Raw genomic sequence first — 12,172 nt, 5'->3', positions numbered from 1 at the left:
GGGACTGCTTCAGCCCAGGCAGTCCCCCTCTCCTTTTTGGTGCTCCCCTAGGGCTTCTTCACTGGTCTGGCAAGGCTGCCGGTGAGAGCTCACCTGAACTCCGGCGCGGCCTCCTCGTTCCGTTTGCGCTGCTCTGTCTGCACTGACTGGCCCCACAAAGGCTCAGACGGCCACAGGACAACAAGCCTCTGTCTTCTGCCTGTGCCTGCATCCTCGGATGCTGCAATGGCCCCTAGCAGCTTTTCTAGGCAATGGGAGTGCCCTGCAGCAGCACGTCGGGCGGCACGTTCCGATCCGCCATGCAGCGGGCTCACCCATTAACCGCCTCACCAGTCCTCTGCCAGGCTCTCGAGCTTTGGTGGTCTTAGGGAGCCCAGAGACAACTGCAAACACCCCTCAGGCCCAGTCCACATCCCTGGGGTAATTATTGGGTTATGTACAGGGCAAATAGACCAGGATGGTGCAGGATTATTTATGAGCTGGCTGGGAGCTCAGGGGCTCACATCCTGTCGGCCATGTTGCTTGACCATGCCTCTCCACCCGGCATATCTTTACAAGGATATTTGCAGTCTTTCAACCATCTGGCCAAATAATAGGGCATGGAGGCAATTTGGTCATGAAGAGTGACAAAACAGTTTTTCAGCAGGAGTAATTATTAAGCTTTTCGAAAATGAGCACCATAGCCACATGGGAATATCAACATCATAAAACTTGGAGAGAACATCCTTGTGGGTGCCCTGTGTAGACACTTCACATTGCTCATATTAGTACACCATTTTATGATCCACCATAAAGTGACCAAGTGGAATGTTTCAACTTCTGCTACAAAGATTGCATGAAATTAGCATTCCCAGTTAATCGGTCATGGGTCAGAACAATCTGAGAGAGCCTTTGGGCCTATAGAATTACTCCCATTTGCTTGCAAGCAAGTGTTCCATTGTACCTCTCAAAGGTAAATCACCAGCTTTGAAAGTCTGTCTGTGGTGGCTAAGCAAATTGATACGATAAGCGGGACTATTGAACGAAGATGAGATCAGAACGAGCATTTCCTAAAAACATCACAAGTCAAAAACCATCTATCTATGAAACAAACAAAAATGTCAAACAAGCAGACATAAAAGTAGGTGAATGGGTAAATATTGTACTCCCAGGGAGGTTTCATAAAGGCATGTCCACATTTTCCCCGCCCATGAAAGTGGTGAGAGTTAACAAAACCAGTGTGGTGACTCAAGACAGAAGATGCTGGAATGTGAGGAGCATTGCGAGGTGGCATCAAGCACATGAAGGTTGTGTGGAGGGCACCAACCCTTACAATGAGTGTTGGAAATGGCTGTTTCTGCAGGGTTAGCCCCAAACATTTTGCCTTTCTCCTCCTAGTTTTCGGACCCTCTTTTAGTTGGCTTTAGGACTCTTGGTATTTTACCACTGCTAATCAGTGCTAAAGTGCATGTGCTCTCTCCCCTACAACTTGGTATATTTGGCTTATTTAATTTATCTGTAAGTCCCTTGTAAAGTAGTGTAACCTATACCCAGAGAGTGTAAATTAAATGCCACTGGTGAGCCTGCAGCACAGATTGTGCCACCCACGGAAGTAGCCTTTCAGACCTGTCTCAGGCTTGCCACTGCAGGGCCTGCGTGCGCAGTTTTCTCCCACACTGACATGGTAAGTCAAACTACTTGCCAAGACCTAAACTCCCTTTTTGCCACACCTAAGTCACCCCTAAGGCAGGCCCTAGATAGCCCTATAGGCAGGGTGCTGTTTATGTAAAAGGTAGGACATATGTCTTTATGTACTACATGTCCTAGTAGTGACAATCAGCCTATTTCTTTTCTCACTACTGTGAGTGCTGCTCCTCTCATAGGACTGCATTGGAAATGCCCTGACATCTGTTTATGTGGTATCTTCTGATCTATGAAGAAGAGCGTGGGCATGTTTAGTGTGTTTGGAATGGTAGTGAGAAATCCTGCTTATTGGTGTAGGTGGATTGTTTATTACCATTGTAGAAATGGCACTTTTAGAAAGTGGGCATTTCTCTGTGCTTATAACTCTAGTGCTTTTGCAGCCTGACTCAAATCCACATCTCGGGCAGAGTGACAGCTCCACTTGGTGCATACTTTCCATACAGCCATCACACAGGAGGGGCTGGGTGTGACAGAAGGGGCCTCTACATACTGATAGTCTACCTGGGCTGGGGAGAGGGAGGGTCGTGCACACCTTACATGTGAATAGGTTGTGTTCTACCCTCACAAAATGGACTGATTACCCCCTACTGATGTCTGGAGACAGGGCTGGGTTGAAAGGGTGTTGTGCTTGACCTGAAAGGACTCCTATGAAGTTATCCTCCCCCCCGAACAAAGGCATTTTGAGTATAAGTAGAAGGGGCTTTCCCCCTGAGTTGTAGAGCACTTTTGGCATTGGGACTGAACCTCTGCCAGAAAGGACTCATCTGAACTGCTCTTCTGTTTGTTGCCCTGCTGCCTGGTGTCTGCTGGGGGGCTGAACGGACTCTTCAGGATTCGTTTACTGCTTGTTGCCCTGCTGCTAGTACTCTCTGACTTGGACTTCCCTGGCGCTGCTGGACTGCCGGGAGGAACTGACGCTGCTTGCCCTGGTGTGCTGGCCTGCCTGGCCCTGTGTGCCCCCAAGTGTTCTCCCAAGGGCCAACATGAGACTTCTGATGTCCCTTTGCTATCCCTGCCCCTACAAATACATATCGTGCCCGGGGAGCGCCACACTTTTGCCTGATATCAACGCATGGAGAGCGCTTTCCTACATAGGGCCTCAGTGCAGGCGAAGCGCTGCCTAAACTCACATTACCTTGGGCACAGCTGATAGTGCCCTCTGCCTGGACTTGCAAGTTCCTTTGGCCCCCCCACCCCCTCAATGAGAGAACCCTGCAGGTGTGAGGAATTCCCCACACCAACCCAAAGGACCCTGTGGACTCAGAGTGGTGGGCCAGCCCAGATTCCCCCGTCAGCTGGACTATGCCCTTCAAGAGGCCACCGCGCTGCGGCGGAAGGATAAACTGCCCAGACCCAAGACCGCCGCATGCCAGGAGCCCCCTTTAGAGGGACACCCTTCAACTGGATCAGCCGGCCACCTCCCACTGCTCCGACTGAGCCTTCTTGGAGTGGCTGGGGGGAGAATCTGCGTTTGCTGCCCGAGGCGTTGCTGGGGCAATGAGAAAGCCGTCATCAATGCCTGCTCCCCCTTTATTGTAGCGCGTGGACAGCCCTACCGCCATAGAGGCTCAGCTGTCCTGCGCTTCCCCCCACAAGAGGCCCTGGGGAGGAGTCGCACAGTCATCCCGCGCTGCCCTGACGGGTGGCTGAGCTGCCCCATGAAATCTAGGGGGTTGAGCTGCTCACGAGTGGTTGCTGTGTGAGTTGGACCTATGCTTGGCAACATTTCTTCTCCCCCATGGGAACCCGCTATAGCCAAACCAACTACCACATTATGTGTAAGGGGCACGTAAGTGTCTCAGTACCTACTACATTAGGGGGGTGATTCTCACCCTGGCGGGCAGCGGAGGCCGCCCGCCAGAGTTCCCCCCTCCAAAATACCGCTCCGCGGTCGAAAGACCGCTGAGGGTATTTTGGGTTTTGCACTGGGCTGGCGGGCGACCGCCAAAAGGCCGCCCGCCAGCCCAGTCCAAAACACCCTTCCCACGAGGACGCCGGCTCAGAATTGAGCCGGCGGAGTGGGAAGGTGCGACAGGTGCAGTGGCACCCGTCGCGTATTTCAGTGTCTGCAAAGCAGACACTGAAATACAAAGTGGGGCCCTCTTATGGGGGCCCATGCAGTGCCCATGCCATTGGCATGGGCACTGCATGGGCCCCCAGGGGCCCCACAACAACCCATACCGTCATCCTGTTCCTGGCGGGTGAACCGCCAGGAACAGGATGGCGGTATGGGCTGTCAGAATCCCCATGGCGGCGCAGCGAGCTGCGCCGCCATGGAGGATTCTTAAGGGCAGCGGAAAACCGTCGGGAGACCGCCGGTTTTCCACTTCTGACCGCGGCAGAACCGCCGCGGTCAGAATGCCCTGCGGGGCACCGCCAGCCTGTTGGCGGCGCTCCCGCCAAATGGACCGCCGGGGTCAGAATGACCCCCTAGGTGTAATAGGAGTGCAGGAGTTCCCTAGGCCGGCGTTCCTGGAGAGTTCGTTCAACGTATTCAGGGTTTGGAAACTACAGTAACCCTGCTGGTAGAGCTAAAAGGAATTCAGTGTGTGCAGATCCCTTGTCCCTGATGGGCTCCTAGAGTTATTGTGTGTCTTATTTACCGCAGGTCTACTTTGGAGGTTTATATGCATCACTTCTAGCCTAATGGCTACAACCCAGGCCCTAATGATTGGTCCCGATTTTGCATTATAGATCCTCACTTTTCACTGCATTATAACGTCAATGTCTTGCACTGTCGGGAAAGGAATAACATATCAGGTGATCCCATAATATGCACTCTAATGTTTTCTCTCAGGATGTTTGGCAGTGGGTGTTATATTTCCTGGCATACACATTCTGTGATGTAACTGATGATTCATGTTGTTTCACCATTCATGATCTTTCCACCAAGCCTGCTAGTAGTGCATGGCGCATACTTCCTCTTTGGCTCTGACATTATCAGAATGATGACTATAATTCCATAATGGCTTAACGTACAGCATTTGTGATATGATATTAGTCTATGATTTGTGCACAATATATTTTATATTTTTATGTATATATCATGTGGAGTCTCTTCTGTGGTGTATTTATTGTGTCACCAGTCTGTGTGTGTTATGCAAACGCTTTACACGTTGCCTCTGAGGATAAGCCTGACTGCTCTGTGCCAAGCAACGTGGGGTGAGCCCAGGTTGTCTTTGGCGTGTAACTTACTCACCATGACTAGAGTGGTGAGTTCTGCCTTGTTGAGATGCATTCCCTAGCCAACCAGAAACCCCATTCCTAACAATGAGTGAGTCTTCCTTGAGTCTGAGGCTGGGTAGGTGCATGAATGGAATGGAATGGAGAATTATCTTAATATTCTTGTCACACAAGACACTATGGCTTCACGCTGTGTGCTTCCAGTAGGGAGAATGTCTGAACATGTTAGATTTTGTGATAAACCCTCTTTTGATAATCAAAGGAAAGGCTCCATTGCCTTCAGAATGAAAATCCATGCTAGAATGAGGAAACCTTCCTGGAGAATGGTCCAAGTTTAAATCTGCCTTTCCTCTTGTTTCTTGGGTTGGGAATGTGTAGTCCCTACAGGATCCTAGTCCAGTAAATGTCTTGTTGCTTGAAGGCTCAATCATGTTTGTTCCATGTCTTTATACAGGTGGGATGCATCATATTAATTATACATGATCATTGGCCATTAATGTCAAGTTACTCAATGTTTTTCCCTGTTCACTATCCTTACCCCTTTTTGTTCCTTTTCTTCTGCTCACCCTTCCTCCTTGGTTGGTAGACCAATAGGCTGTCTTTTTTGGAATTAGAACCTTAGAGCCATGATTATAAGTATTGCTGTTCATGCAGTTCTGTCAGAGATGTTGCTGTAATAAGATGCGTGTTTGCACCTGCTTTGCTCTATTAATCTGGATGCCCACTTGGACATCTCGTTACACTTGGGCTTCTGTCTGCACAATTTCATGACTGCTATATTAATTTGCATATATGTCAGCTCCAAATTGTTGACTTGCACTGTTTTGGCAAGATAATGCAACTGAGTTAGAATGTCAAGTCTATACTTCCCTCTGTACACTCACATTCAAAACATTTTGAAGTTGATATAGGCAGTTTGTTATTTCAGTGGTTGATATGCTGAAATGCACCCCTTTGGATTTGCTGGTCTGTCCACTTTTCTGATTTTTCTACTTCTCACACCAACTATTTCCCTGTCCCTCTTAAGGGTTGGTACATCCTTGGGTGGGCATCATTTGCACAGCTGTACTTGGCAATTTCTCCTTCTGCCCCCTCCCAGGCTTCTGTGATGTCCCAGGTGATGACATAGAGGGAGCCCCTGGAGCTGCAGGACCTGCCTGGTGGAAAGGCACTGCAACCTCTGTACTGGGTAGGGATTGTTGCTCTGCTAGCAAGTAGTACAACACAAAGGATTGCATGCTTTGTCTTCACAGCCAGGTGTTCTGCAAAGACGGTGATGTGTTGAGGAAAGGAGACATTCTAAAGCTGCCAGCACTGGCAGAAACTCTACGCTTGGTGGCAGAAGGTGGAGCAGATGCATTTTACAAGGGGCCACTGGCACAGAAGATTGTGGAAGACGACAGGAGGGCAGGTGAGCAGAACCATAACTAACCTATGCTTTGTGTGTGGTTCTACTAGCCAAACTCTCCCAAGAAGAACAAAGACCATGGTAGGTCTGGCCATTGATTTGTTTACAAAAAAATCTTTTTGAGTCCTCATTTTTATAACAAAAGACAGAAGGAGCCCGAAATGTATCCCGACTCTGGTCAGAGCCCTAACCAAAGAGTTGACACCAGAGAGATAACCTCCATCAACCTAAGAAAAGGAGGTGTGAGGGGGAAAAGAGCACAAACAGACCCACACTCTCACCTTCTCTCTGTTGTGTCTTAATGTTTAATCATTGGACTCTTACCATAATCAGATAACAGGGACATATTCGTATTATGCATCCCCCAGTCTGAGGATAGAAGAATTAGTTCTGTAGAAGACTTGAAAAGGTTCCCACATTCTCTGGCATTTGACTGACCCGTTGCTGCACTATAGGTCAGAGATTCTCTTCACCGACAGTAGCCAATCAGTATGAGTAGGGGGAAATCTAGATATCCACTTGATACATATTTGCCGCCGAGCTATTAACACCAAGTAAAAGATGAGATGAGCTTGAAGTTTCTCCAGTTTATCATGTGAGCTCCCCCCAAACCCACATATAGTCCAAATACAATCATTGCCTCTATTCGTCTGTTTGTGATTGATGAAATCATCTTAACCACTTTTTCCCAGAAGGTTTGACTATCTGGGCACTGCCACCAAAAATGTATGTCGTCCGCATCTTCCAGATTGCACTTCGGGCAGTTACTCTTCCTTTGAAACCTAATTTTAGCTAACTTTCCGGGAGTTCAGTAGGCCCTGTATACAGTGAACAGGTGGTTCCTCCTTAGAGGAGCAGATTCACCACAGACCAAAGTATACTCATTGATACCTGCCAGTGATAAGGGAGGTCAGGTCCTGGGAGGTCAGATTTCCACACCTATACGGGTAGTGGAAGAGAAGCATCTTCTGCTTGTATTAATAATCAGTACCACCTTGAAACTTCTTTCTTTAATTTCTGAGTACCTATTATTGCTCTTTCCCAATCCGTGACGAGCCCTATCTCAAGTTCTCCTTGTACCCAGCTTTTAATTTGTAGGTATTTAAACCTAGATAGCCTGGTGTTTGTCACGTCTAATAGGAACTCACACGGGATACCAGAACCTCTCATAACTACTTATCTCCATCGTAAGATTCCTGCCTCCATTAATGGGCTAGCTAGTGCATCCTGTAGACATATCGGTGTACCGGGTGAATCCCAGATTGCAGCCAACTCGTTATAGTACGGGATTCCTACAGGCCATGTTGAGAACTTTTAATTTTACTTTTTTGTAATACCTTGGATGGCCAAATTTATAGAGAAAGTATGTGCCCTGCTCCTGGAAACCTTCTGTTGAGGCCCGCAATCAGGAAGATGTATATTCCTTAGAGAATAGCGGTCTGATGTTTTTCAGTTGAAATACCCAATAATAGAACTGAAAATCTGGGAGCGCAATTCCTCCATCTCACTTCTTTTTCCTCAATTCCTTCCAGGCTATTCTTGGATTTTTATGTGACCATATAAAGTTAATTACTTCCCCCTGCAGTTTCCATAGCCAGTCAGCTTTAAAAAATAGGGGCAGAGCATTAAAAATAAAGGTAAATTTCAACAGTATCACCATTTTTATTAAGTTTGTTCTACCTAGAATAGAGAGTTGTAGATGCGACCATTGATGGAGAAGTCTCTTTGTTTCCCTCAAAAGATTTAGAAAGTTCACCTGGGCCATCTATGCCAAGCTCTTAACCACTTTTACCCTAAATATTGAATTTCGTCTTTCTCTAAAATTTTGTCCTGTGGGCCGTTCCAGATCATTAGCTCAGATTTGTCAGTATTGACTAAATAGCCAGAGATTTTCCCAAAACCTGTTATAATTTCAAAAAGTGCTGGAAAGGAACTTTGAAAGTTCTGTGTATAAATCAGGAGATTGTCTGCATATAAGGCTTCCTTCAAAAGCTAGCTTTGATACTGAAAGGCTACTATTCTCTGATCTAGTCTAATCCTCCTAGCCAATGGTTCAATATATAAGTTGAAGAGGAGAGGAGAAAGTGGACATCCATGTCGTGTTCCTCATTCAATTTTAAAATGTGGCGAAAGATTACCATTAACAAGAATCGTGGCTGTGGGTGTTTTGTAAATAGCTTAAGTCTCCAGGTGCTACTCCGCAATTGGGATTCCCCGCTACCCTGAGAGTAATGTAGAAAAATAAAATGCACAATATGAGGGATCCTCAAGAAGTTGTGGCACTATTTGAACAGATAAAAGGGGAGAACTAGCGGGCTTCGGAGTGGCCGGGCTCAAGGGTAGGATGGATTACCCAACATGGCTAAAAGGAGGGTTCCCCAGGGAGGGTTGGGGGAAGGGTAGTTCAGGGGAGGCACATAGTAAAATGATTTCTTTTGGTTAAGTTTTCACAGGGTGGGGAGCATGTGAAAAAAATAACAAAAAAAGAAAAGTCCTCATGTTTTAACACAACTCTTTGGTTGGACAGGAAGCAAACACTTGAGATTGGAAAAGGATGATGGGTCCGGGGTCACTCTCAAACTTAAAATGCTTACCTGGAACATAAATGGACTTAGAATAAATAGCAGGAGAAGGAGAATTTTAGAATTTTTAAGACTATCTGACAATCAGATTATTCTCCTGCAAGAGAAACATCTGAGAAATGAGAAGTGGGTGAACATTATCAAGTCGCAAAGATGGATTACCCAGTTTGCTTGCACTAATCAAACCTGTAATGTGAAAAGGGTGGCAGTTATTGTAAAGAACACAGTCCAAGGTCGCTTGACTGACGTAAGGGCAGACCCCAGAGGGAGGTGGTTGATGGCGAATATTAGATTAGAAGAGGTCGAGTATATCCTGGTCTCTTATTATGGCCCCAATATGGATGATCCAGGCCCACTTATGGAACTTTATGACCAGCTATCAGAAGGAGCTAAGAACTTGATAATAGTTGGAGGGGACTTTAATGTTTTACTAAACCCTACACTAGATAGGCTCACCCCCAGACCAACAGTTAGTACAATCAGGATGAGAAATTGTCTATACAATATAATGAAGAATGTGGGCCTGATAGATCCCTTGCGAACTAGAATGGGGCAGATTAAGGAGTTAATTTTTCGGAACAAAAAATATGGACATGCTTCTGAAATCGATTTCTTTCTGATAGACACAAGGCTTTGAAATAATTTAGTGGTGGCCTTCCATCAGCCAGGCCATCTTTCAGATCATTCAGCCGTACAACTTGAGCTTACATTAACTGGCCCTCGTGCACATACCAGATGGACACTTGATAGATCACTCCTGAGTGAGCAAGAGATTATACGACTGTTAAAAAGGGTTTCAAAGGACTTTTTTTAGATCAATCTAGGTTCAGCATCAATAAGTACAGTTTGGGAAGCATATAAGGCCTGTATTTGTGGGAAATTGATTAGCTTTGCAGCTTACAGGGTAAAAAGAACCAAAGCCACAGTGGACACTCTGGAGGGTAAACTTTGTAAATTACAGGCTTGTATGGATTTACTCTAAGGATTCGACAACACAAGCTGGCTTACAGAATCAAATCCAGGAAGTTAAAAACTCACTCGAGGTATTCCTGGAGTCAATAGTAAGGAGTAAATAGGAAGCTAGTAAACTAGCGCACTTTGAGTATGATAAAGGCTGTGGGAGGTTACCAGCTTGGAAAACTAGGTCTGATAACACCAGGAATACTATTAAAGAAATAATGATCGACGAGTCGGGTAGAATGCCTTTAGAAGATTGAGATATTGCATGGGCCTTTGTTAAGTTATTCATGGAATTATACAGAGAAGATATATCTGCCTCGAGGAGGAGATTGAAAATTTGTTGTGGGCAGATACTCTCCCTAGGCTAGAACAAGTTAAGAATCAGATTCTCCATCAACTGTTTTAAATTGGGGAAGTAGATAATATTATTGCCGGACTAAAATATGGGAAGTCTCCGGTCCCGGATGGAATACCAGCCGAATTATATAAAGCTCTGAAAGAAGAACTTGTACCAGTTCTTACTCAGTTGATGAGCTTGATATTTATAGAGTCCTCAACGGTCCCAATCTCATGGAATTAAGCTATTATAACTCTAATATTAAAGCCACAGAAAGATTGTAGGAGATGTGAGTCATACAGACCTATTTCATTACTTAACGACTATAAACTTTTTGCACAAGTGCTTGCCAGGAGACTAGATAAAGTGATCATTGGCCTAGTACACAACAATCAGAAAGGTTTTATGAGAGACCGGCATTTAGGGGACTTGATCCATGACTTGGTTTCCGCAATTGACATTGCTACTTCTACTAACTCTCCTCTCACCATACTGAAAATTGATGCCACAAAGGCGTTCAATAGAGTGAACTGGCTTTTTCTGCAGGCAGTAATGAAGCGAAACAATTTAGGAGATAATTTCCTTAAGGTCTGTCCATTGATTGCCTCGAATACATTCCAGGTATTCCTTTCTCATATCCAGGTCCCAGAACTCTGGAGGAGGAGATTTAGACTGAGTCAGCTTCTAATTTGTCAGGTAATTGTGCACATTATCCGAACTCTATCCTCCTACTGGTTGCTCACCGGCCATTTAAAAGGTCTTCTGAAGTGATAGAGTAAGATGTTTGAAATACCTGCCCAGCGCCAACCCTGTATGAACTCAAGCATGTTCTTTCAAACAATCCCTTTGAGTCAATGATTCATTGTGGAGGTTGGGCATTGCAAGCTTTGGGAATTGATCAGAGCTACTCTGTAGTGCCGTAGTACCCAGAGACCACAAGGAGAAAGTAGCACACAGGAGTTAAAAACCCCTATTAGTCTGCAGTGGTTCTGACAAACGAGAAAACGAGCAAAAACTTAAATGTTGGATAGAAGCCCTGTCAGCGGCGGCTCCTCCACTATGGTGGAGCGTCGCCCCCGCCAGCAGCAGAAGCTGCAAACCTTTCACAACAAAAGGATAAAGGGACGGGGCCATGTGGGGTGACAGAGATAAGGGGAGTGCACTGTGCACTCCTCTCAGTGCGCATGTGTGTTTGCCAGGCTGGAGAGAGCAGTCATAGACCCCCAGTCTGTCTGAGAGCACTCTGGCTGGGCGCTCCCAGCCAATCCTAACAGTGCTCTGAGCAGCTTCAGGATTGGCCGCAGGGCAGGCTGGGAGCCTGTGCTTGCCTGCAGTGATGAGGGAAAGAGGAGTGGCGCGGCGGCGGAGCAGGTACGTTTTTTTATTTTTTTTATTTGTTTTATTAAATTTCCCCCACTGGTCCCCCCCAAACCAGCTGAACATTTTAGCTCTAAATCTTATAAATTGTACGTGTTAACAGGAGTTATCACACGTGGGGGTCACATCTTGGGCTTGCAGGGGTGCAGGGATGTCCCCCTTCCCTAGAGTCCACACCATGTGGCTGTTATCTACATTGGTAAGTTTACTAGTTAGTATCTTTCCATATTCCTTGACAGACAAAGAATCCTTGTGAGCGTGAATTGTCTGTTTTCTGTTTCCTAAAGTTTCTCAGTATCGTTTTCTTTTGCATAGTTACAGTTGAGTTCTCCTCCTGCTGGGATTGAAGGAGGCTTTACTGATGTGTATTCACTGCATGTGTTCACCATTGTTGTTTGGTTCTTTTGGGCCTCTTTCAACAGCCTTTAACCTCAGTATGAGTATTGTTTACTTCATCAGGAGACGTGTGTATACTTCAATCCCTAGAATTATGTTGTACTGCTTGCACAATTGTCCATTTAATCTTCTGTGTGTCCTGCTGGTGAACTGTTGGCCATGGGGGGTGCTATTACGTTTTTATTGTCAACAGGGTGATTGGTCTGTTTTTTGTTTGCATCTTGGCTGGTTACTGTGTGTAGGAGT

At 46.1% G+C, this 12,172-nt stretch overlaps 1 protein-coding gene across 1 annotated transcript in view; it reads left to right on the top strand.

Moving 5' to 3' along the window:
- Positions 1 to 12,172, top strand: part of GGT5 (gamma-glutamyltransferase 5) — a 271,294-nt gene that overhangs the window by 185,464 nt on the left and 73,658 nt on the right. Inside the window, exon 5 of the mRNA XM_069215133.1 lies at positions 6,120 to 6,277. Coding sequence (XP_069071234.1) covers positions 6,120 to 6,277 — 158 coding nt within the window. The remainder of the gene's footprint in view (positions 1 to 6,119; positions 6,278 to 12,172) is intronic.

Source organism: Pleurodeles waltl, chromosome 11 (genome assembly GCF_031143425.1).
Source record: "Pleurodeles waltl isolate 20211129_DDA chromosome 11, aPleWal1.hap1.20221129, whole genome shotgun sequence".
Classification (NCBI taxonomy): Eukaryota; Metazoa; Chordata; class Amphibia; order Caudata; family Salamandridae; genus Pleurodeles; species Pleurodeles waltl.
The sequence above is the reverse complement of the archived record's forward strand: the minus strand, read 5'-3'. Positions and strand labels throughout refer to the sequence as shown.